This window comes from Polyodon spathula, chromosome 10 (assembly GCF_017654505.1).
Source record: "Polyodon spathula isolate WHYD16114869_AA chromosome 10, ASM1765450v1, whole genome shotgun sequence".
NCBI classification, from domain to species: Eukaryota; Metazoa; Chordata; class Actinopteri; order Acipenseriformes; family Polyodontidae; genus Polyodon; species Polyodon spathula.
The window spans coordinates 24,004,198-24,027,066 of NC_054543.1; the positions used below are offsets into that span (position 1 = coordinate 24,004,198).

General features: G+C 40.9%; 1 protein-coding gene across 1 annotated transcript in view; it reads left to right on the plus strand.

Moving 5' to 3' along the window:
* LOC121322011 (SH3 domain-binding protein 4-A-like) overlaps window positions 1–22,869 on the plus strand; it is a 65,590-nt gene that overhangs the window by 35,242 nt on the left and 7,479 nt on the right. Inside the window, exons 2-3 of the mRNA XM_041261440.1 lie at window positions 5,058–5,246; window positions 5,878–8,228. Of these exons, the coding sequence (XP_041117374.1) occupies window positions 5,126–5,246; window positions 5,878–8,228 (2,472 nt within the window). The 5' untranslated portion in view covers window positions 5,058–5,125. The remainder of the gene's footprint in view (window positions 1–5,057; window positions 5,247–5,877; window positions 8,229–22,869) is intronic.

A 22,869-nucleotide genomic window follows, 5' to 3' on the forward strand; every position in this document is an offset into this window, starting at 1 on the left:
CATATCGGCAACCAAGTAGTTGCTCACCATGGTTGCTGGGTTCACGAAGGGCACTGGGTAGAAGTGTTGTTCCCAGCATTCCCAACATTCCCCATCTCTGGCCCACAGCAGGTCAACAACCAGTGGGAGGTCCTCCCTGCTCCACAAAGGCTCTGTCTCCTCCTTCCTGGGCTCTAGTTCCTCCTCCTCCTCCTGCAGTCGTTGCTGCTGCTTTCCTCTCCCGCTTCTTCCCCCCATGGGAAAAAAATTTCCCCACACACACACACACAAAAAAAAAACGTCCTTATTTTTTTTTTTTCTTCCCCAAAAACTACAGTCCCTGCTCTGGTCTGCATCTAGGAGGCACTGGTAGTCCCGGTTCTGACACCACGTGTAACAAAGATGGCCGGAGTGGGGGACGTCAGACCAGAAACAAGAACCAGGAAATAAACAAAGAGAGGTGGAGTTTGGTGGAGCTGAGTGAATGGTTTTGCTCAGCATTTAAAGAATGATCAGACAGTAAATAAAATGTTTGTAACAAACAAAAACACAGGACACGGCACATTTGCCAAAACAAAAGAGACAAAAAAAACTATACAGACAAACATGGTGAGCTGATACTTAATACGATTACGATTCCAATTACCTCCGTCTCCAATCTCGTTCTCCACTCACCGAACACACAACCCGGAGTGGGTGAAAAAATGCAGACTCAATTGCTAATCAATCATTCAATTGGAGTCGCGGTACAACTGCACGTGAATTAATAAAGTGCAATTCCCCGTGCTCACATATTATTACATTTTACTTGCACGTGAAGTGCTGTGCAATCTTCATGAATAAATACAAATATACATTTTAAACACTCATGTTACACAGACTTCGTTTATATCCCGTATACCAATGACTATACATCAACATTAACATACAACACAAAATAAACACAGGGATAGGCACTTTGCCACAGTTTATTACAAGATTTTGCATTTGCATGTTGAACTGGTGGAAGGCCAGTATGCACACTAATCTTGAACTTTATTGCCTTCATGCCTGTGAGCAAGTTCCGTAATTAACGCTCAATATGCTAATTATCCAACTGATAAATCAATACTCTGCTTTTTAAGGTCTATCAGTCAACCATTTATTATAAATGACAATACATACTGCAGGTATGGAAATAAGACTCCCATTGCATGGCAATTTGATCAGTTCCTTGGTTTAATAAGACACACCTGGGCTTGTTACCTATACACTGGAAAATCAAGCTTGTATGAAAACCTGGTGTAACAGGTTCAAGTATGTATTTATATAATGTTCTGGGAATGTGAGGAACAAGGAGTGGCTGTAGCCAGGCAGGCAGCAGGAGAGCTTCTCCGCAGTTCTGCAATCGAGCAGGAGAGGGAGAGGGGGACGATGAACACCTACTTCAATCCTGACCAGAACACCCCCTGCCTGCAGGTCTGTCCTGGGCCTCTCTCAAGCAGTATACCTGCTTTCTTCCTAGGCTCATATATTCGAGTAATCTTTCACTCCTCCATTTATTGGGTTTAAATACAAGCTAGGAAGTCCTTGGCAAGTGCTTCCTATTGGATTATTGACCAGAATCAAGACAGGTGTTGACTAGGGGTGTTGGATTCCGTTTAATAGCCTAAAGGTTCCTGTTTCGTATTAAATGTTTTTTGAACTCTCAAGCTTTTACATATTGGGAATGTTTATATCCAATCAGTAGCGCCATCTTAAGAAGCCCTACATCACTAATTTATAAATGACTGCAACATGCATTTGTATATAAGGCTGCGTGTGTACAGCATTTCATGGAAAATCCCTAATTTTATGAATATGAAAATACATTTGTCACACACTGTACATACTGGTTAATGCCTATACTGTATTTGGCCTGCATATTTTTGACAATGGTTAATGTATAAGTTAATGTATTAAACACTCAATAGTACTACGTGTAGAATTACTAAAATAAACTTAATAAATTCAGTGAGACATTGAGAAAGAAATGACAGCCAGATTTCAATTTCCTTTGATTTATGAGGAAGACTTAAACCTGATTCAATGTCAGGTTTTTAGCTAGCTCTATCATGGTTTACATATCCCCAAAAACACTTGAAGGAATTGCAGCCCTATTTGTTAGTTAGGCATTCATTACCCTTTATATTATTTGGAGACTCAAAGTTCACATTGTTGTTGTCCGTATCAAATTCTTTCCTGTGTATTTAAAGATGCGATTGGGTACATACATGGTAAGATGTCATAAGCAAGGAGTTTGAGTCAGGTGAAATGGGCACCAGATTTTCCAGTGGCCATTACTTTGTATACTCTGTATTGATCTGACACAATTCCTCAGATCACTGTCAAACAAAGGGGTCACGTTTTGTTTGTTGTCATCCTCCCTGACTGTACAAGACCTTCAGCCCAGGACCTGGGGGGGGGTCATTGACCATGCAGTGCTCGGTCACCTACTGTAGCTTTAATTGTAGCTTTAACCCTTCATTAGTCAAAGTTCTGACTGAAAATTCTTGATAGATGCAATTTAATTCATTATAATATCATACATTAAGTCTAAAACACTTTTTATTTATTAAATAACATATGGAAAGATTACACTTTTTACAGAATGATACAATAGCATACAGAATATGCAGGTCTGTTGAATAATATTTTATACGGTAAGTCTAAAATTATACAAATAGTCATGTAGGTTCGGATTTGGGTAAAATTATAACCAAAATGTTTATGTGCTTGATTTCTACCTGTCCTTCAGAATTAACAATGGTGTGTTTTTAAAGTTTTGCATTAAAATGGCGCTAAGCTAAAATTATATGGCAAAAGTTGTTGGTTAGAAAGAGTCAACAACAAACAAGTAAGTTTAAAAGTTGTACATAAAATACATTTTTCTGTGCAGAGTTATTTTGTAGTATTTAAAAGGTGCCTAAAGTAGGAAAACCATTTGGAAAATAATCGTAGTTCAGTTTATAGTATAAAAAGGCAGTTTTATTGACAGCAGTCAAATATGGTTATCACATGACCTCTTTATGCTTCCTCCAACACAGATTGTATTAGGCTTTGAAACAGGGAATGTATTAAAGGCAGAATCAAAAAATGGGAAATTTCATCCAAAAGATTTAAAAGTATATTGTATTAAATGAGGATTGCTGTCCTTTGCTTGGGTATAGGCAGCGTCCAGACAAGTTCCAAATATAAAAATGTAAATGTAATCATGCTCTCAAAGGCATTTCAGTCATTTGCCCCTCACTGTGCTGGCTGTGTGTAAACAGCCCTGCATGTCTAGGCATGCTGAGGAGCAATTACGTTCACTGATGTGATTAACATTTTTTGGGATGAAACGACAGACTGCATTTCCACTTCCAGAACAGTTGTTTCCCTGGAATAGTTACGTTTCATTTTTTACAAAACCAAAATTGCAGACCCGTGTTTGCATAGACAAATTCAAATGTTGTATGTCAGGCTATAGTTATACAACATCCACTATAGCACTGTTAATAGGGTGCATGGCCTCCGTTGGTAGCCAGGATGACTCTTATTCAATAGAGGACTGACTGGTAGATTGAGAAACCAGGCTGGAGGTGGACTGAGTCTTTCAGTCAACATCCAACCTAAATGTCAGCGATAGAGCACGTTCTTAAGCAAACTATCACTTCAAATTACATTTACTTTGTGTCTCAGGATTTTTACTTAATTCACGTACCAGAAAGGTTACTTACTTAGAGACTATGTAGTGGAGTTCTGAAAAATACATGCTGCTACAACCATTTAAATAATTTACCTGTATTTTTTTTTTTCATTGCTAACATCCTGACAGAATTTTACACTATACCTTTTAAAGTTTGTTTCACAACTCTTTTCAAAATGTCCACTCTAGTGCACTGATAGTGTAAGGATAATTGCCCACATTGTCAGACAGGTAACACAGCAATAACAATCCGTGATGTGGTACGAAAAAGAAAAGCTAGAGCACTTGTGTTTGTTTTTTGTTTTTTTATTTTAATTTTAATTTTTATAATCCTGCATTGATTTATATGACGGATCTCTAACCCCAATGCACCAGAGCGGCCATTTTGAAAAGAGCTTTGAAACAGATTTTAAAGTTATAAGTGTAAAATGTTGTCAGGATGTGAACAATGAAAGGAAAAATGACAGGTACGTTATTTAAACAGCTGTAGCAATGCGTGGGGATGTGTAATGCTATATTTAAACAGCTGCAACAATGCATGGGGATGTGTAATGCTATATTTAAACAGCTGTAGCAATGCATGGGGATGTGTAATGCTATATTTAAACAGCTGTAACAATGCATGGGGATGTGTAATGCTATATTTAAACAGCTGTAGCAATGCGTGGGGATGTGTAATGCTATATTTAAACAGCTGTAGCAATCTGTGGGGATGTGTAATGCTATATATGAGGATGCTCTACCCATGCCCCAGAGCGGGCCATTTAAACAGCTGTAGCAATGCATGGGGATGTGTAATGCTATATTTAAACAGCTGTAGCAATGCATGGGGATGTGTAATGCTATATTTAAACAGCTGCAACAATGCATGGGGATGTGTAATGCTATATTTAAACAGCTGCAACAATGCATGGGGATGTGTAATGCTATATTTAAACAGCTGTAGCAATGCGTGGGGATGTGTAATGCTATATTTAAACAGCTGTAGCAATGCGTGGGGATGTGTAATGCTATATTTAAACAGCTGTAGCAATGCGTGGGGATGTGTAATGCTATATTTAAACAGCTGTAGCAATGCGTGGGGATGTGTAATGCTATATTTAAACAGCTGTAGCAATGCGTGGGGATGTGTAACACTATATTTTCTGGAACCCAAATACTTATGCTTTAAGTTGCCATTGTTATCTTTTTTAACTATGGATTATGCTGTTTTATCCGTTGATGTTGTGCGGCTTTACTTAATCGAGACCAACTATCCTCATATAGGTTACAGAGGGCAGAAGTGAATGTGCTATGATAAAATGTATGCAATATCTCTAAATTTGTGACTGTGGATATGTTTGTAACATAAGGATGTATTTAATTTGTTTAGATAAATGATTGCTAGTCCTTGATAACATGGATGTGGAAGTATAGGACTGCAACTGGAAAGGATCCAATATGGCTGCACAGAGAATCCGGGCTACGAATAACAACAACGTGCTTCCCCGCTGCAAATCAGAAGGGACCCTTATCGACTTGAGCGATGGGATACCTGAGCCAAGCTTCAGTGATGTTGAAGGTGGGTGATTCTACTTTGTTAGGTTTTCAGCTTGGTAATCTGCTGCTAGCCAAAGTGCCATTATGCAGTAGAAGTACTACAAGCAAACAAAATGTAAATAATTTAAATAGCATAAGATAATATCATACCAGTTTCATTTGAGAACAAACATCCCAGGGCATTTTACAAAAAATATAACACAATAAAGGAGACGTTAAATGTTTTAAGCTTAGATTTAAAAATATTGATTGACTGAGCATTCTGAATAGAACCTGGACGTGAGTTCCAAAGTGGAGGAGCTCAAGATATACATACATGCCCTCGCACCATACATTTTTAATTGAGCTCATGGAATTAGTAGGAGATTGTTATTGGCAGATCTCAAAGTGTGGGCCAGTTTGTAAGGAATTAGCAATTCAAATCGGCAGGACCAAAACCACGGAGAGCCTTGTAAGTGGAAGCCAATGGAAGCCAATGTAGTGACCTTTAAACTGGGAAAATGTAAGCGGTAGACTTGGTGTCAGTAAGTAACCAAAACTAAAGACATTGAACCATATTTTAAAGAAAAAGCAAAGTCGGGGTTGATTTAATGCAGATGTTATAGTTCTGAGAAGTTTCTTTAAAATGCTGCTGCTGCTTCTTCTCATTGCAGTGCCTTCTCCAAGTGCCTTACTCCTGGATAAGTCTGCCTCCTTTGGAGATGCACGAGAAGTCGTTGCCATCAAGGACTACTGCCCCACCAGCTTCACCACTTTGAAGTTCTGCAAGGGAGACCACCTGTATGTGCTGGACGCCTCCGGAGGAGACTGGTGGTATGCCCACAACACCACCGAAATGGGCTACATTCCTGCTGCCTACGTCCTGCCGGTCAACCATCGTAACTCCTCTCTCAGCGACAGTGGGATGATAGACAACCCTGGAGACAGTGCCAACGAGGGAGCCAAAGAACTTGACTTCCTTGGGGAATGGACGGAGGTCTTCACAAATCAGTCTACCAAGACGTATGAGAACAATCCCTTTCTGAACTGCTCCTCTACCAACCCCTTTCTCAACGGAATTGTGCAGCCACCGCATGATCAGAATAGTAGTGAGCAGATAGGTTTGAAAGCGGTGGACTTGCTTCTCTTTGACTCCCTTTCTCCCAGCTCCCCTACAACCAACAGTTTCAGCAACAGGATCTTTGACAATGCTCCCTCTAGTCCCAAGCTGGAAGTGTGCCGGGCGCTGAGACAGGACAATCCTTTCTTCAGGAGTAAGCGTTCCTACAGCCTTTCGGAGCTCTCTATTCTCCAAGCCCAGTCCAATGCTTCTTCTGTCTCCTCTGGGTTCTTCTCCGGTTTGAAAGCCCCTGCCCCAGAGCAGTTCCAGAGCAGGGAGGACTTTAGGGCAGCTTGGTTGAATCATCGGAAGCTGGCCAGATCTTGTCATGACTTGGACTCTCTCGGCCAGAACCCAGGCTGGGGTCAAACGCAACCGGTGGAGACAAACATAGTGTGCAAACTGGATAGCTGTGGTGGGACTGTCCAGCTACCAGACACCAGCATCAGTATTCACGTCCCTGAGGGCCACATGGCTCCTGGAGACACCCAGCAGATTTCCATGAAAGCCCTGCTAGACCCACCGCTGGAGCTCAACAGTGACAAGTACTCCACAGTGAGCCCGGTGGTGGAGATCAAGCTGAGCAACATGGAGGTCAAGACCTTTATCACCCTGGAAATGAAAGTGTCTGTGGAGGTGAAGAAGGACAGCAGAAACACAGCTGATGTTGTCTGCGTTAGGAGTGACTGCAAAGAAGGGCCTTACTTCCCGATGCCCCAAGCATACATCTTTGGGGACACTGTGCAGGTGCAGCTTGACAACTTGGAGCCCTGCATGTATGTGGCAGTGATCGTTCAAGCACAGAATCTTATGCAGCCCTCCACAGTATGGGATCATGTGGTGAAGAAAGTCACTCTTGGTGTGTATGGGCCTAAACATATCCATCCCTCCTTTAAAACCGTGGTGGCTATTTTTGGGCACGACTGTGCACCCAAGACCCTAATGGTGAGCGAGGTGGGGAAGCAGGCCCACAGTGCCCCTCCAGTGGCCCTACAGCTATGGGGGAAGCACCAGTTTGTGCTCGGGAGGCCACAGGACTTGAAAATCGGAATGTATTCCAACATGTCCAACTACGAGGTCAAAGAGAACGAGCAAACCAGGATCGTACGGGGGTTTCAGGTGAAACTGGGGAAAGTGAGCCGATTGATTTACATGATCACATCCCGCAATGTGGATGACCTATCAGACTTCACCCTCCAGGTTCAAGTGAAGGATGACCATGAAAGCATCCTAGCGCAGTTTTGTGTACAGACGCCTCAACCCCTGCCAAAAACAGGGGTACGGACCACAGGGCAGAGGAGGTTCCTCAAGAAGAAAGAGGTAGAGAAGATTTTATTGTCTCCACTTGCTGTAACAAATAAATATCCGATGTTCCAAGACCGATGCATCACCAGTTTAAAGTACGGCAAGCTCCTCAAGACCGTGATGAGGCAAAACAAGAACCAGTACCTCTTGGAGTACAAGAAAGGAGATATGATCGCGCTACTTAGTGAGGAGAAAATCAAATTGAAAGGACAGTTGTGGACCAAAGAGTGGTATATAGGGTACTATCAAGGCAAGATAGGACTTGTGCATGCCAAAAACGTGCTGGTGGTCGGCAAAATCAAACCTAGCTTTTTTGGGTCTGATCTCACGACTACAGTACTTCTGGATCAGATTTTGAAACCTTGCAAGTTCTTGACGTACATCTATGCATCAGTAAGGACGATGCTGATGGAGAACATCAGCAGCTGGAGGTTGTTCGCCGATGCGCTGGGCTACTACAATATGCCACTGTCATTTTTCTGCCGGACTGATTTGGACAGTGAGCCGGAAAAGGTGGCCTCGGTGCTGGAGAAGCTGAAAGAGTATTGCAACAACGGCGAAGACAAAGAGAGGAAGTCCTTCCAGAAGTACCTCATGACAGTAAGTGCTCAGTTTTCACTATGCAGTTGCAACCAGATACATTCTGCAAAATACACATCTAGTATTACAACCTATTAGCCCAACTTAGACTAAAGGCTGTGGCAGTTTAGGACAAGAGGGGAGAAAGAAGTTGATGTAGGGATTAGATATGGAGGGGAGTAGCAACAGATAAACATACAGGTAGGCATAGTGGTGCTTATGGTATTGACATCCCTCTGGTGTTTCAGATACTCAGTCAATATTTAGTTGTCTGAATGTACTCTAACTAGGTAATGAAATACTTGAATTGACTTTCCTTACTTCATTTTTACATAGTCCTCGTTATTCAACCAAGCTTTATTCCTGCACTTTTTCAAACAGTAAATGAAAATGACAGCAGGCATGCAGGTTCAGGAGGGGTCCCCTTAATATTAAAAGACACAAAAAAAGGAAAGAGCTTCTCAATCATATTATTATCAATGAATTTGTTTAGTCTTCTTATCAATACTTGCATTATCAGCAATATTCATGTTTCTAACAAAGGATCTCCACCACAGCACCCAAGATGTTTTGTTACTGTCTCTTCCCAGGGATTAGTCCATAAAGAGATGCTAAAAGAGGGAAGCTATGCAACAAGAGTCTTATTTCCATCCCTGCCACCCTCTATTGTGGGAGAGAGCATTGGTATTTGCAATGGCTTTATTTTATAAAGCGGATGAGTGAAAAACAGACAGAGAGAAAGAGCTACTAACTAGGAATAAAGTCACACTTAATGGGAGTTGAAACACGGTTAATGATTATTGTAATGATCTTTACCTGGTATTCGATGAAAATGTCATGGTTGCATTATGATATGTAACACACTAATACCTTCTTGGGTCAAGGTTGAGACCACAGACCAGACTGGTCCCTGGTGATTTTGACAAGACTTGATTAGTGTATTAGTCTGCTGTATACACTGCCTGCTAGTTAGAAAGTCATTGAGTTAGATATGTCTTCAAGGTACAGTGGTCGGCAAAATCAAACCTAGCTTTTTTGGGTCTGATCTCACGACTACAGTACTTCTGGATCAGATTTTGAAACCTTGCAAGTTCTTGACGTACATCTATGCATCAGATTCCAGAATAGACAGGTTCTGGATTGTGGAGGGTATCACATTATGAATTTCAATAGGGATTTGATCAGGACCCAGCAATTGTGCCACATCATACAGAATGCCGATATGTAGAGGGGCTTGATTAGACTAACTAAGAAGACTAATTATTAACTAACTAAGAAGTTTTACTAACTATACAAAAAGTGAACAGCAGCTGGAACCGTTTCCATCCAATCCTCTCCCTTGTCTCAAGCCATGGTCAGCAGGTCTGATTCCTCTGAGAGCTTTATTTAATGAACACTGCTTGAAAGCCATATTTCCAAGGCTAAGGAAGGGCTGTGTTAAACTCTCTGGCAGAGTTCCAGTGCTAAACTGCCAGGGCAATGATATGCAGCACAGCTAAATCAGGCTCGGTGGTTTGGATGTCAAAGCATCAACAAAGCATACTTGGTGGTTCTTGGTGAGTAACATGAAGATGATCAATGAATGAGGGAAGACATAAACACAGAGGGACGACAGGCCGGAGGAGTTCATGTCTTTACTCACAAATGGATTTATTTTAAAGTTACTCACCCTGAACCATGTGTTTTCTGTTTATACCATGCATAATTAACCATTTACTCATTAAGATAGACTCAAATCTTTTTTTTATCTTTTTTTTTTAATGGATTAAACCTTGCCTTTGATGTGGGAGCTCAAAATGCAATGCTTGGCAAAGCCGTCATTTTGACATCACCCTGCCAGTAAAATATTAAAACTAATTCAGCTTTGGAATAATATATAAAGCTCTTATCAACTGACTTGAAATAAATACATTTGAATAAAAACACATTAATTTCTGTTGACACTTCAGTTTAGTTTTCAAAGATTCTGTTTGAAAGATGTGTAAGAAATAAAATCTGCTGGTCGATCCCCTTGTGTTGACATTTTTTGCTATGATACATTTCAGAAGGAAACTGAAGCTTCAAAAGGAATTAATGCATTTTTATTTTTTTAAAAAGTTATTTATAAGGCATTTATCTTTAAAGCTGCACTATCCCTCAATCCTATATTTTTTTTAAACTGTGATTCCTGTTTACTGCATCGCTCTGTAGTTTACCCTTCTGAGCACCAGACTCATTTCAGTTTGTAGCTTCCTTCCTGAAGCCCTCCCTTCATTCTGTCACTTTTAAACACTGCTACCTGCAGCAGCAAGAGGTTATTAATGTAATTACTAAGCTCTGCAAATCAAAACAAAAATGTTAATTTGTATCGAAATGGTGCTTTGGTTCTACTGATAACATATTAAAAACTGGAGAGCCTAAATTTCAACATGTAAAATTTCAACATCTAAAATCTGTATGAGTCACTATACCTTTTAATAATACAAAACCAATATGTGTTTTAACTACCTCTATGTCAATTACTGTGGACCCTGAAGTACGGTTTATCAGATTCAATAACATCCTCCAAGTATGCTGTTTGCTTAGTAATTAGACTGTGGTTTGCTTGCTAGGTGCAGTATAAGATCAGCCATATAATATTTCTAAGCAGGTTTGGGGAATGTTCTAATTATGCCTCGACTGACCACTGTGTTCTCTACAGGGTTTAAATGTGGGCACGGTTTGTTGGGCCTTCGGTTCTGCCTGATACAGCAACTTCAGACAGAATTCTGTCAGTCATGTTCTCAGTTTAATACTGTTTGGCTTACCAGACAGCCTCAGAAGATTGTACCAGTGAGGGAGCCACACTTTGTTTATGTTTTCTGGAATAAGCCATATAACATCTGTCTCTCTCTCTCTCTCTGGACAAATCAGTTGTCTAAAGGAAAAAGAGAGAAGAGAAAAAAAAGATGGTAATTTACACAAATTTGTCAATCTACTGTAGGACCACCTAATCAAGGAAGGGGGAAAAGATAAATCTTACTAGTGTCAGCCTGTCCTGAAATGTATTAAGTGTGATTCCTTTTCCAAGTGTGCTGCCCAAAGCAAACTACTTTTATCCCCATTTTCAAATTGCCTGTCTGCTGTGTACATGGGGGAACACGCTGGGAATGCTCTGCCAGGTTTATTTCTCTGCAGTGACTTGACAGTGCCGTCCGTACCGAGTACACAGATCCTCAGGGCATCCTTGCTTACTTGCTGAGGTCTCACTCTGTATTTATATTGATCTTGTGGTGGGGGTGGTGTTTGTTGATAGTTTGAATGATGTGATGTTTCATCGGCTGTAGGCAAACCCATAGTAATGATACACAACAATACAAAAACAACAAAACAAGTAAGGAGTCGCTGAGGAAGATTTGTATAATGTTTAGCAGGATTTGTACATTTGTTCTTCAGTGTAGTCTTTTAGAACATCACTGTACCTTGTATTCTAGATTAAACTTCTCAGATTTTTAAAGGGTCTGTGACGGGTGTGGGTATTCACTGACATGGGAGGCAGAAGGATGTAATTGAAACAACTCCGGTGCCCAGTTTTATTACTGTTTACTTTTCTTTCTTTTATTATCCGCCAGATGGCGCTGGTTCCGCTATCCGTAATGCCAACGATGGTAAAGGGGTTGCACTTGTTTTATGTCGCATGCGCAGGTGTTCAGAAATAATAAGGAAAAATGGAAAATAAAACACAGTAATAAAACTACAAACAAAAGGTGCTGCTTATGCAGCGTGTCCCACCCCCGTAGCCAGTCAGCTCGGTTCTCCAACATATGCTCTGGTATTCGCTCACTATACACTGGGGTGGCCAAGGTTCTCCCAGCTACCTACACACATCCGCCCCGGGTACATAACAATTATTTTTCTCTCTTATTTACTATTAGCTGTCTTCCTCAGTTGTGCTTGCTTGTCCTGTTCTCTCGCTCCAGTGGCTGACATTCTTGTCTCAGTTTTATTTATATTGGCTTCCATACCCAGCGTCACTGGGTTTCCCCTGTCATGGCCACCCGAATGAATAACAGAGCATAGTTCTTATAGGTTGAGCGCCCCTCCCAAGGCCCGCCTCTCGACCAGTCAGAGAGAGTGAAAGAGAACACACCTTCACCCAACCTCTCTTTTTCACTGCCATGGTTGACAGGCAGATCGTATGAGGCTCTCGACCTCTCCCTGCAGGATGTTGCATGCGCCAGATAGCCAGCACAGATCTCCCCTGTTACAGGGGCCCTTAACAAACTTCCTGTTTATTTGAGTAATCTATTCCATGAGTATACCTGTGACTACAGCTTACAAAATGTTTGTGGTACCAAATAATTTTAAATACTGTTGATAAAAAGTGCTACAGGAAGGAAATATTTAGCTTTTGCTGCAGTTTCAGATTGGAATGCCTTGCCTATGGGACTTAGATGTGCTGTTTCATTATCTGAAGAAGCCCTGTGTATGTATATGGTGTGTGTGTGTGTGTGTATATATATATGTATATGTGTGTGTATATATATATATATATATATATATATATATATATATATATATACACACACACACACACAAAATATATATATACACACACACACACTATATATATATATATATATATATATATATATATATATATATATATATATATATATATATATATATATATACACACTGAGTGTACAAAACATTAGGAACACCTTCCTAATATTGAGTTGCACCCCCTTTTGCCCTCAGAACAGCCTCAATTCGTCGGGGCATGGACTCTACAAGGTGTCGAAAGCGTTCCACAGGGATGCTGGCCCATGTTGACTCCAATGCTTCCCACAGTTGTGTCAAGTTGGCTGGTAGTGGATCTCTGCTCTGAATAGGTCGTTATATCTCATCCCACAGATGCTGAATTGGATTGAGATCTGGTGACATGGCAGGCCACTGCAGTAAGCTGAATTCACTGTCATGTTCGTGGAACCATTCCTGGACAATCCTAGCCTTATGGCATGGGGCATTATCCTGCTGAAAAAATCCATTAGCAGATGTATACACTGCTGCCATGAAGGAATGCACCTGATTGGCAGTGATGTTCAGATATCCTGTGGCTTTCAAACATTGATCCACTTTTATCAAAGGGCCCACTGTGTGCCATGAAAACACACCCCACACCATCAAATCACATCACCACCACCAGCCTGCAAAGTTGACACGCGGCATGATGGATGCATGTACTCATGTGGTTTTCTCCATATCCTAGTCCTCCCATCGGCGTGAAACAGCAGGAACCGGGATTAATCAGACTACAATGTTTTTTCAATCCTCCAGTATCCAGTGTTTTCTTTTCTTAGCCCACTGCAAGCGCAGTTTCTTGTGTTTTGATGAAAGAAGTGGAAATCTGTTAGGTTGCCAGCTGCCATACCCCATTTGTGTCAAGCTACGAGGAGTTGTGCATTGTTTTGTGGGTCTTTCGGCACCAATGTTGTACTGGACTGTCAGTTGACTAACTGTAACCCATCTGTTGCTCTGCACAATTCGTGGTGGCCTCCTTTGGCCTCTTTCATCAATGAGCCATTTTCGACCATTGGCCTGTATGTCCTTTGGGTGGTGGACCATCCTTGATAACCACAGGAAACTGCTGAGCCTGAAAACCCAGCAGCGTTGCAGTTCTGACACACTCAAACTGGCGCGCCTGGCAACTACTACCATACCTCGTTCAAAGGAACTTAAATCTTTTGTCTTGCCCATTTACCCTCTGAATGGCACACATACACAATCCAAGTCTCAATTGTGTCAAGGCTTAAAAATCCTTCCTTAACCTGTCTCCCCTTCATCTACACTGATTGAAGTGGATTTAACAAGTTACATCAATAAGGGATCATAGCTTTCATCTGGATTCACCTCGTCAGTCTATTTCATGGAAAGAGAAGGTGTTCCTAATGTTTTGTACACTCAGTGTGTGTATGTATGTATGTATGTATGTGTGTGTGTGTATATATATATATATATGTATATATATATATATATATATATATATATATATATATATATATGTATATATATCATGTTGTGTATTGTTTTAAATTTGTAGTCTGTGTGTTTTATGTGATTGTAATTTGCTTCTGTTGGAGGCCATTGTAAATGAGATAATTATAGCTCATATGGCCTTTTTCCAATAAAATGTTTTAATGAAAATGAAAAACATTAGGCAAGCCCATAGTAACGTGCACTGTTTAGCTTTTGAACTGTCCTGGTGGGGACATACTGGGAAAGGTCACAATCTGGGGTTAGTCTAACTGTCTCTATAAACGCATATATATTTTACAAATGTCTCACTAATGCTGATTATTGGTCAGGACATTCTTTTTGGTTTAGAATCTGCGGGTTAATGGAGAGTCTTATTGCTTAGATTCACTTTCTATCTCATTTTTTGATAGCACAATGAAGGCATCTGGTCAATACTGTGTTTATTTTCACATACTACAGCTGTTGTTCATGGAGAGTTTTGCTTTTTTTTTTTTTTTTTTTGTAGTGCGGATGGCTCTTATTTTGTATGACGTGGGATGTATGTGGTTACAGTTTGTTTGGGTTAGGGTTAGGGTTAAGGGCCAGAGCAAGACATACAAACAAGACACTCTGAACTCTCACTGTGGACGATGAGAGAACATATGAAAGACAAAGCTCTCAAGTCCTTGCTGAGTCAGGCAGCATCCTCTGGTTGCTGGGCGACAAGGAGAATGAGACATAGAGGACAAAAGGACACATTCAGTTACTACTCAGGCAGCATCGGCTGGCAGCTGGGTGGTGTGGAGAGTTAGGGAAAAGTGTCTTGGTCCCATATAGGAGAGACGAAGGAAGAGACCCCTCCTCAGGGAGAGTAATAGCAGGTTGTTGCTTGCATGAGGCTAGCGCATAAGCTGCGAAAGTATAGATGTGGCGTAGGTCCTCTCTGACCGGCAAGGAACCGCCTGGGACAGCAGGGACTTGGGCAGGAGTCCGACCCAGTCGGTCGGGGGTAGTGAGAGGGCGCCCCCACTCCTGGCATACTAACAAGGGACTTGTGAGCTGCTGCAATGTCCATGGGAGATGACCTGATATATGCCTCCCCCGAATTACGCATAAAGGCTAACATTTAAAATCGTCTTTGTTCAAGTTCGTCTTTGAGGCCTAATGTTGTCATTTCTCAAGGTATAATTTCCACACACGTCATAAGCGTGTCTTTTCAAGAAGGGTCCAGGCCTAAATTGTGGGGGGGGGGTTCCCCCAAGTCCAATTTGCACAGTATTGAGGTGGTTTCTCTCTCTCTCTCTCTCTATACTAATAGTGTTAATATATTTGTGAGTCATTGTTGTTTTTTTAGCTGATCGTAGAAAGCGCAGATATGGTGTGTACTTCAGGGGGAGCAGGGGTACTGACTCGCCGGCACTGTTGCCGCTGTATATCGCTGTGTCGGTGGAGGAATGCCTAGTAGGAGAGGTTGTGGGCTTTAACAAAATAAAATCAGCTTCTAGGATGAATAAAGCTCTAGTCATTTTTTTAACTGATATGGATTTGGTAAGCAAGCTAGTGGAGGAGGGGTTTAGTGTGCAAGGGTCTTTTATTGAAGTTTCAACTTTAGTGACACCTGTAACCAAAGTAATACTGTCTAGTCCCTCCCTTCTTAAAAAACAAGTTACTGGAAAGAGAGTTGTCAAGGTATGGAAAATTAATGTGTCCCATTAAGATGATCCCTCTAGGATATAAAACTCCAAGTGTAAAACATGTTTTGCCTTTTAGAAGACACATGTTTATTCTACAACATAATCCTAATTTAATTATTGTGGTAGCATGGAATTTTAATGTCAAGGGGACAAATTGAGTTGTTTTTGCCAGTTCTGATACGATGAGGTGTTTTAAATGTGGAGCTCAGTGACATCAAAGGAAACAGGGATCGGGCTGAAGCAGAACAGGATAAGGGAGTTCCTGGCGGGGAGGAGGTTGGGGGCGATCGGGAAGTGCAAGAGGACAAGAAGCCCCCAGAGCCAACAAAGCCCAAGTAAGTGGAGCCAGCAGAGCCCGAGGTAGCAGTGCCTGAAGCCAATTCGACACCGCAGCATAAGAGACACAGCCACAGCCAATCACAAACACCCTCAGGGCAAGAGGCTGGACGAAGTGAAGAAGAGTTTGAAATAGTAGCAAAACAAAGAAAAACAAACAGTCTGAAGAAGGACAACCAAAGTGAGACTGCGGGTGAGCGTCTGTGGGCAGCGGAGAGAAGACTCAGTCCCCAGGCGTGAAAGTTGCAGAGAGTGGATGCGATCCCCAAACCATGCCGGAAGAGGAGCTGACGTCTTCCCAGAGGCTCTGCCACCTTGCCCAGAGGAAGAAAGCAGAAATACAGTACTGCCCCAGTCTGACTGCGAGACAGGTAGTAAGACAGGGGGCACCGAGGCTGAAGCTGTGACTGTGGAGAGTGGCAAGGTCGTTGAAAAAGATGAGGCAGATCTCGATGAAGACGAGGGCATGTATGAGTCAGATGACGGGGGGGCTCTCTGATTCGTAGTTAATCTCGGATGTCCCTGACAGCCAACCCATAAGGAAAAAACTATATAGAGTGCCTATAGACAGTGATGGGGACATCCAGGCCCTGAAGGAGAGCTTGGCAATGTTTCAGAGAGCATTTTCAGCATGGATAAACTGGACAAAATGCAACACCTTCCTGTCAGGCGGTTGGAAAGGGGCGGGGGGGGCATGCTGTCTCAGGCCCTGCAGTGGGATAGGACTGGGATTAAGGTGCTGGGGGTGTTCTTTGGGACAGAGCTGTTCATTCAGAGGAATTGGGAGGGCCTGGTGGATACAGTGAGGGGGTGGCTGCACAGCTGGCAGGGGCTGCAGGCTCAGCTGTCATTCAAGGGGAGGGTCCTAGTCATCAATAATTCGGTGGCCTCCATGTTATGGTACAAGCTGGCGTGTCTGGACCACCCACGGGGAATGGTTGAGGAGATTCAAAGAATATTACTGGATTTCTTCTAGAGTGGGAGACACTGGCTAAGGCCGGCAGTTCTGTACCTCCCCACTGATGAAGGGGGGCAAGGCCTGGTCAGCATTGCCAGCAGGGTGGCAGCTTTCAGACTGTAGTTGTAGTTTTAAAGCAAGTTTTAAAGCAAGGAATAAGAGTGTTTTAATTAATTATTTTAGGGCAGGTAAAATTGGCCATTTTAATATCCAGGAAAAATAAGATTTTTGGAGGTAGGACTAACAGATATCAGATTATTTCGTATTTTAGTAGTTAGTCGGGTAATGGTGGATTTCAATTATTTTAAAATGGTCAGTAACCTGGAGGGCTTTCAGGTGGTGTGTGGGAGACGCCTTTTGCGCATTGAATGAGGAGGGAGAGCTGCTGTTTAACTTCTAGCTTTAATTTATATTTAGTTTTATTGTTTTACAGTGTTTTTATTACTTTGGTATTAATCCATTTTTACAGGAAAAACACATTTTAATATAGGCTTTTTGTGTTTTATTTACATTTTATGATCCTTTATTTGGTTAAAATAAAAAAAGTTTAAAGGAGAACATGATGTTTTTTAGGATTTTATGCTGTTGCGCTGGGGAGGTTTCCCCGGAGCCAGCAAGTACCTTAATAGTGTTGTGTTTTACCTTATTATTGAATGGATAATAAGCCATATAACATCTCTCTCTCTCTCTCTCTCTCTCTCTCTCTCTCTCTCTCTCTCTCTCTCTCTCTCTCTCACACACACACACACATACTGTCTGATTTGTCCTTGCTTCAGTTTCAAAGGGATTGATCTTGATGTCAGCATGTTTGGGCCACAGGAGATTTGTGATCTTGAGAGTTTTGTACACTGGACAGAAAGACCCTGTCAGATTGATATAGTTGTGAGGAAGTTATACAGTGCCAAGAAAAAGTTTGTGAACCCCAATGATCATTATGGCAATTCCATAGTTTTACCATGATAGCCTTCTTGAATCAAAACTTTTCTTAAATATCCAATAGGGTTTATATTAACCAATTATATGTCTTTTGAAACAAAATGATGCATGAATTAGAGAAACAATGAGTAATTAACATTCAGGGTATGTGAAAAAGTAAGTGGAAGGCCCAACCCTATATAAAGATCAGACACTTTGTGAGTCTGGTCTTCACCGTACAGGTGTGTGGAAACTTGCCTAGAAAGGGTTACACAACTATTTGTAAGGATTTAGGACTCCACCAATCCACTGTCAGACATAGTCTACAGTTGGTGAAAGTTCAAGACCACAGTCACTCTACCCAGAAGTGGTCGTCCTACCAAAATCTCTCCAAGAACAAACCAGAAAATCATCAAAGAAGTCACAAAGAACCCAAGAGTAACATCCAGGGATCTGCAGGCCACTCTCTCCTTGGCTAATGTGAGTGTTCAAGACTCAACTATCAAAAAAAAAGACTGAACAAAAATGGTGTTCATGGAAGGATAGCCAGGAGGAAACCACTGCTCTCTAAAAAGAACATTGCTGCCCATCTGAAGTTCACCAAAGACTTCTAGAACAATGTTCTCTGGACAGACGAGTCAAAGGTAGAACTTTTTGGCCTCAATGAGAAACGTTATGTTTGGCGAAAACCAAACACTATGTCCGAACAGAAGAATATCATCCCAACCGTCAAGCATGGTGGTGGAATTGTGATGATTTGGGGCTGTTTTGCTGCCTCAGGACCTGGACGACTTGCTGTCATTGATACAACTATGAATTCTGCATTGTATCAGAACATTCTAGAGGAGAATGTCAGGCTATCCGTCCGTGAGCTGAAGCTGAACCGAAAATGGGCCATGCAGCAAGACAATGACCCTAAACATACAAGCAGATCTACAAAAGAATGGCTGCAGAAGAAGAAATTCTGCGTTTTAGAATGGCCTAGTCAAAGTCCGGACCTAAACCTCACATTTAAATACAGGGATTTTAGCAGATTCACCTATTCCGGGTTTTAATTAATGGGGTTAGCGATTCACCTGTACAGACTGTAAAGGTTTGGTTTAATTGATACACTGTCAGTCATTGCGATACAAAACAATATGAATACTAAGTAACTTTAAAAAAAAAAACACAAATATAGGCCTATGCAGTTTATTATAGAGTAGAGTAGGAGTACGATGTATTTTACTGTCTGTTGTTGCAGAGGCATCTATTGATTTACAGCACTGAAGCATGCCATTGTAAGAATTTAAAGTCCTCTTTGGAACCTGTTAACAGTAACTATAGTTAGAATGTCTTGCATGTAAACGACAAAGCATTCTAAACCACAAAATGTTCTATAAACACAGATTAAGATGTTAATATCATGTTTAAAGTTCGCACTGCTGAAATGGAGGTCACGAAAGAATAAGCGTCTGACAAAAACACAAGTAACCCTATACCATAAGCTTAAAATCCAAAGTGTGCTTTCATTTTGTATATCTAACAATACTGAAATGAGCCTATACTGAAATTACAACCCATCTTTCCACCCTATTGAGAAGATGAAGAGATTAATATTGCAACTTCTGCATATAAATAATACAATGCTGATCTCATTACTGGATTATACTGTTGTATACGATGGAAATGTTTCATACTTGTTTATCTTTAAGATAGTGTATTAAGCCGGTTGAAACATTTTAGCAGCTGATATCACTTTTTTTGTTTTACTTATTTACATTAGCACTTTTAAAAAAAAAATCAAATAAAACTATCAAAGACATTTTATTTTTCACATTTTATTAATTATATCATGATACGTATGGTATGGCAACCTATGCATTGAAATATATATATTCTATCGCTGTGATGCACTCGCTATTAATTAGCCACAGTGTATAGGTAACAGGCTCAGGTGCATCTTATTAAACTCATAGTAACACCAGGAACTGATCAAACTGCTATCCAGCTTATTTCCATCCCTGAAATAATATTAGTTTGTCTGCAGATGTATCTTCTAATAATCAGGGTCTTATCAGCAACCTATCCTTCAGGAGATTTTCATGCACAAAACCTGCTTCATATAGAATCTTGCAGACTTTGTACTTTGAGTTATCTGTACAAAAAAAAAGGTCTGCTCCATTTATTTAAAAAAGAGAAAATAAGCTTTCTCATGCTCACATAGCAGATTGACGTTAAATATATTGTTACACATAAATACAGGATTTCTTTGTTGCTGATTTTGCTTTAGTGGATCCAGTATTATGTTTTGTATAAACTTTTTCTTCTGTATAGGGAGGTATTGTGCGATAACATCTCACCAAGTGAAAAATGATGTCACCAAATACTTTGCATAATGTGATTTTGAAATACTGTCACCAGAGCCAGTGACCTACCGGTATACAATAAATCCATTCTATATATCACTCTGTTCGGTCCTTTGATTAATTTTATTTATTTTGCTGAATTGTTACCTGGAGGATCAAGCTGTCTGTTATTAGCAGCCCCTCTGCTTGCAGTGCTGTCTCATTGTGAATGGAGGTTTGTATGGGAATCAGATGAGTCGGCTGTCAGTCGTGACAGATGGAATGAAACATGGCCCAATAAGTTATTATTTTTAGCTTAGTTTTGGTTTTTATTACTGGCTCAGCTGATTCAGAACTTCAGGGTATTTTTTATAGCAGTACAGCATTAGCACATCCAGCCTAGATTTCCCAGTGTGATGTGTTGGAACGTTCCCTTCTTGGATATAATTTCAGCAAACAGAAATAGCAATGAGAGGTGCATTCTGAAGCAGTGCTCCTTCCTTTCAATGTCACACCTGTCCTGTCAATCATCCATTTTAGGAACACATTTTCACGTGGGGTAAAGTAAACAAATTTAATTGTATTTATTCTTTTTAGTATTTCCCTTTCCCTTTTGTTTTCTTTCCATTTATCTACCTTTTAATACCTATAAAATGTTCATGTTTGACTTTCCTCCTTGCCTGCGTGACCAGCTTTGACTGTCTAATACATGCAAAATCAGCACACACACACACACATTCACCTTTATGGGACTTATTTCTTATGATTCTTATGCTTTGTCCACCATCATTTTGACCATCGCCATCATGCTTTTGCACAGCTCTCTGTTTCTTAGCAGTAGTCAGAGTCAGTCATGCTGCTTTCTAACAGGGTCCAAACCAACATGCTGACATCAGAACATCACAACATCTCATCAGAAAGGTTTCTAATGAATGCCTAGGGTGAGCCCTGGCTGTGCAGAACATTACTGGCTTGCCTGCAAGCACCTCTGCTGCAAAGCTGCTCTGCACCAGCTGCAGGGAAACCCATGGTTTGTCACGGCGGCTAAATCTAACACACAAGGCAGTATATTGTCAGCATGTGTGAACTGGTACTTGTTTCTCTGAGACCTGGCTTTTTGTCTGAAGAGCATTACTCTGGTTCTTTTCACTGTGAGGGCCTGTGTTTTACATTACTCCTCTAGCAGTGTCAGATTCTCTGTAGGCACAACATAACCAGATCACCAGCAGTTAGCAGACATTTTATATCAGTGCCATCCAGAGCTAGCCCAGGGACTACTACTGACACGCTCTCTGTTTATCTCCAGATAAATTACTCAACTGCATCCTAATACTATTGCATCACATTGTGGCAGAGCAAAGCTCTGCCCTTTTTAAATTGGCAGGGATGGGGTTAATTTCCCCTACCTGCCTGGGTTTATTATGTTCAGGTGGCTGGGGTTGATTAGTTGATTAGGTTGATTAACGATCAATCAGCGCCCAGCCACCTGATATAAAAGGAGGCCTCTGCTTCTCATTTGGGAGAGAGGGAGCTGAGGAAGCAGGTTGGTGTTTGTTTTGTGGTTTTTGAATTTTCTAAATCCAGTGAAGGCATTGCCCAGCCTGGAAACTTTATTTTTGTGAGTTTTGTTTTTGCTTTATTTGTGTTTGAGTATCTGTTATTTTGCCCTTGTGCACTTTATTTTTGTTTATTTATAATAAAATAGTTATTTTTTTGAACTGCAGTCTGTCTCTGGGCCTCTATCCACTCGCCAGCCTGCCACATTTGGTGTCAGAAGTGGGATAGAGGCCCAGAGACAGACTGCAGTTCAAAAAAATAACTATTTTATTATAAATAAACAAAAATAAAGTGCACAAGGGCAAAATAACAGATACTCAAACACAAATAAAGCAAAAACAAAACTCACAAAAATAAAGTTTCCAGGCTGGGCAATGCCTTCACTGGATTTAGAAAATTCAAAAAACCACAAAACAAACACCAACCTGCTTCCTCAGCTCCCTCTCTCCAAATGAGAAGCAGAGGCCTCCTTTTATATCAGGTGGCTGGGCGCTGATTGATCGTTAATCAACCTAATCAACTAATCAACCCCAGCCACCTGAACATAATAAACCCAGGCAGGTAGGGGAAGTTAACCCCATCCCTGCCAATTTAAAAAGGGCAGAGCTTTGCTCTGCCACACACATACTTGTGGCTCAGTAGTGTATGCATCAGACATCATTTCCAACCATCCTTTCATAGGAATGCATCTTTCAACACTTGATTGCATCCACAAATACACATTAGGCAACATGGTTAATAACGTAACTCAGGGGCTAAACCGCAGTGCTGAAGAAAAGGTATCGAAGAGCACAATGAAAACATATACAACAATGAATATATATATATATATATATATATATATATATATATATATATATATATGGGTATACAAAGGTGAAATGATGTCTCAAACCACT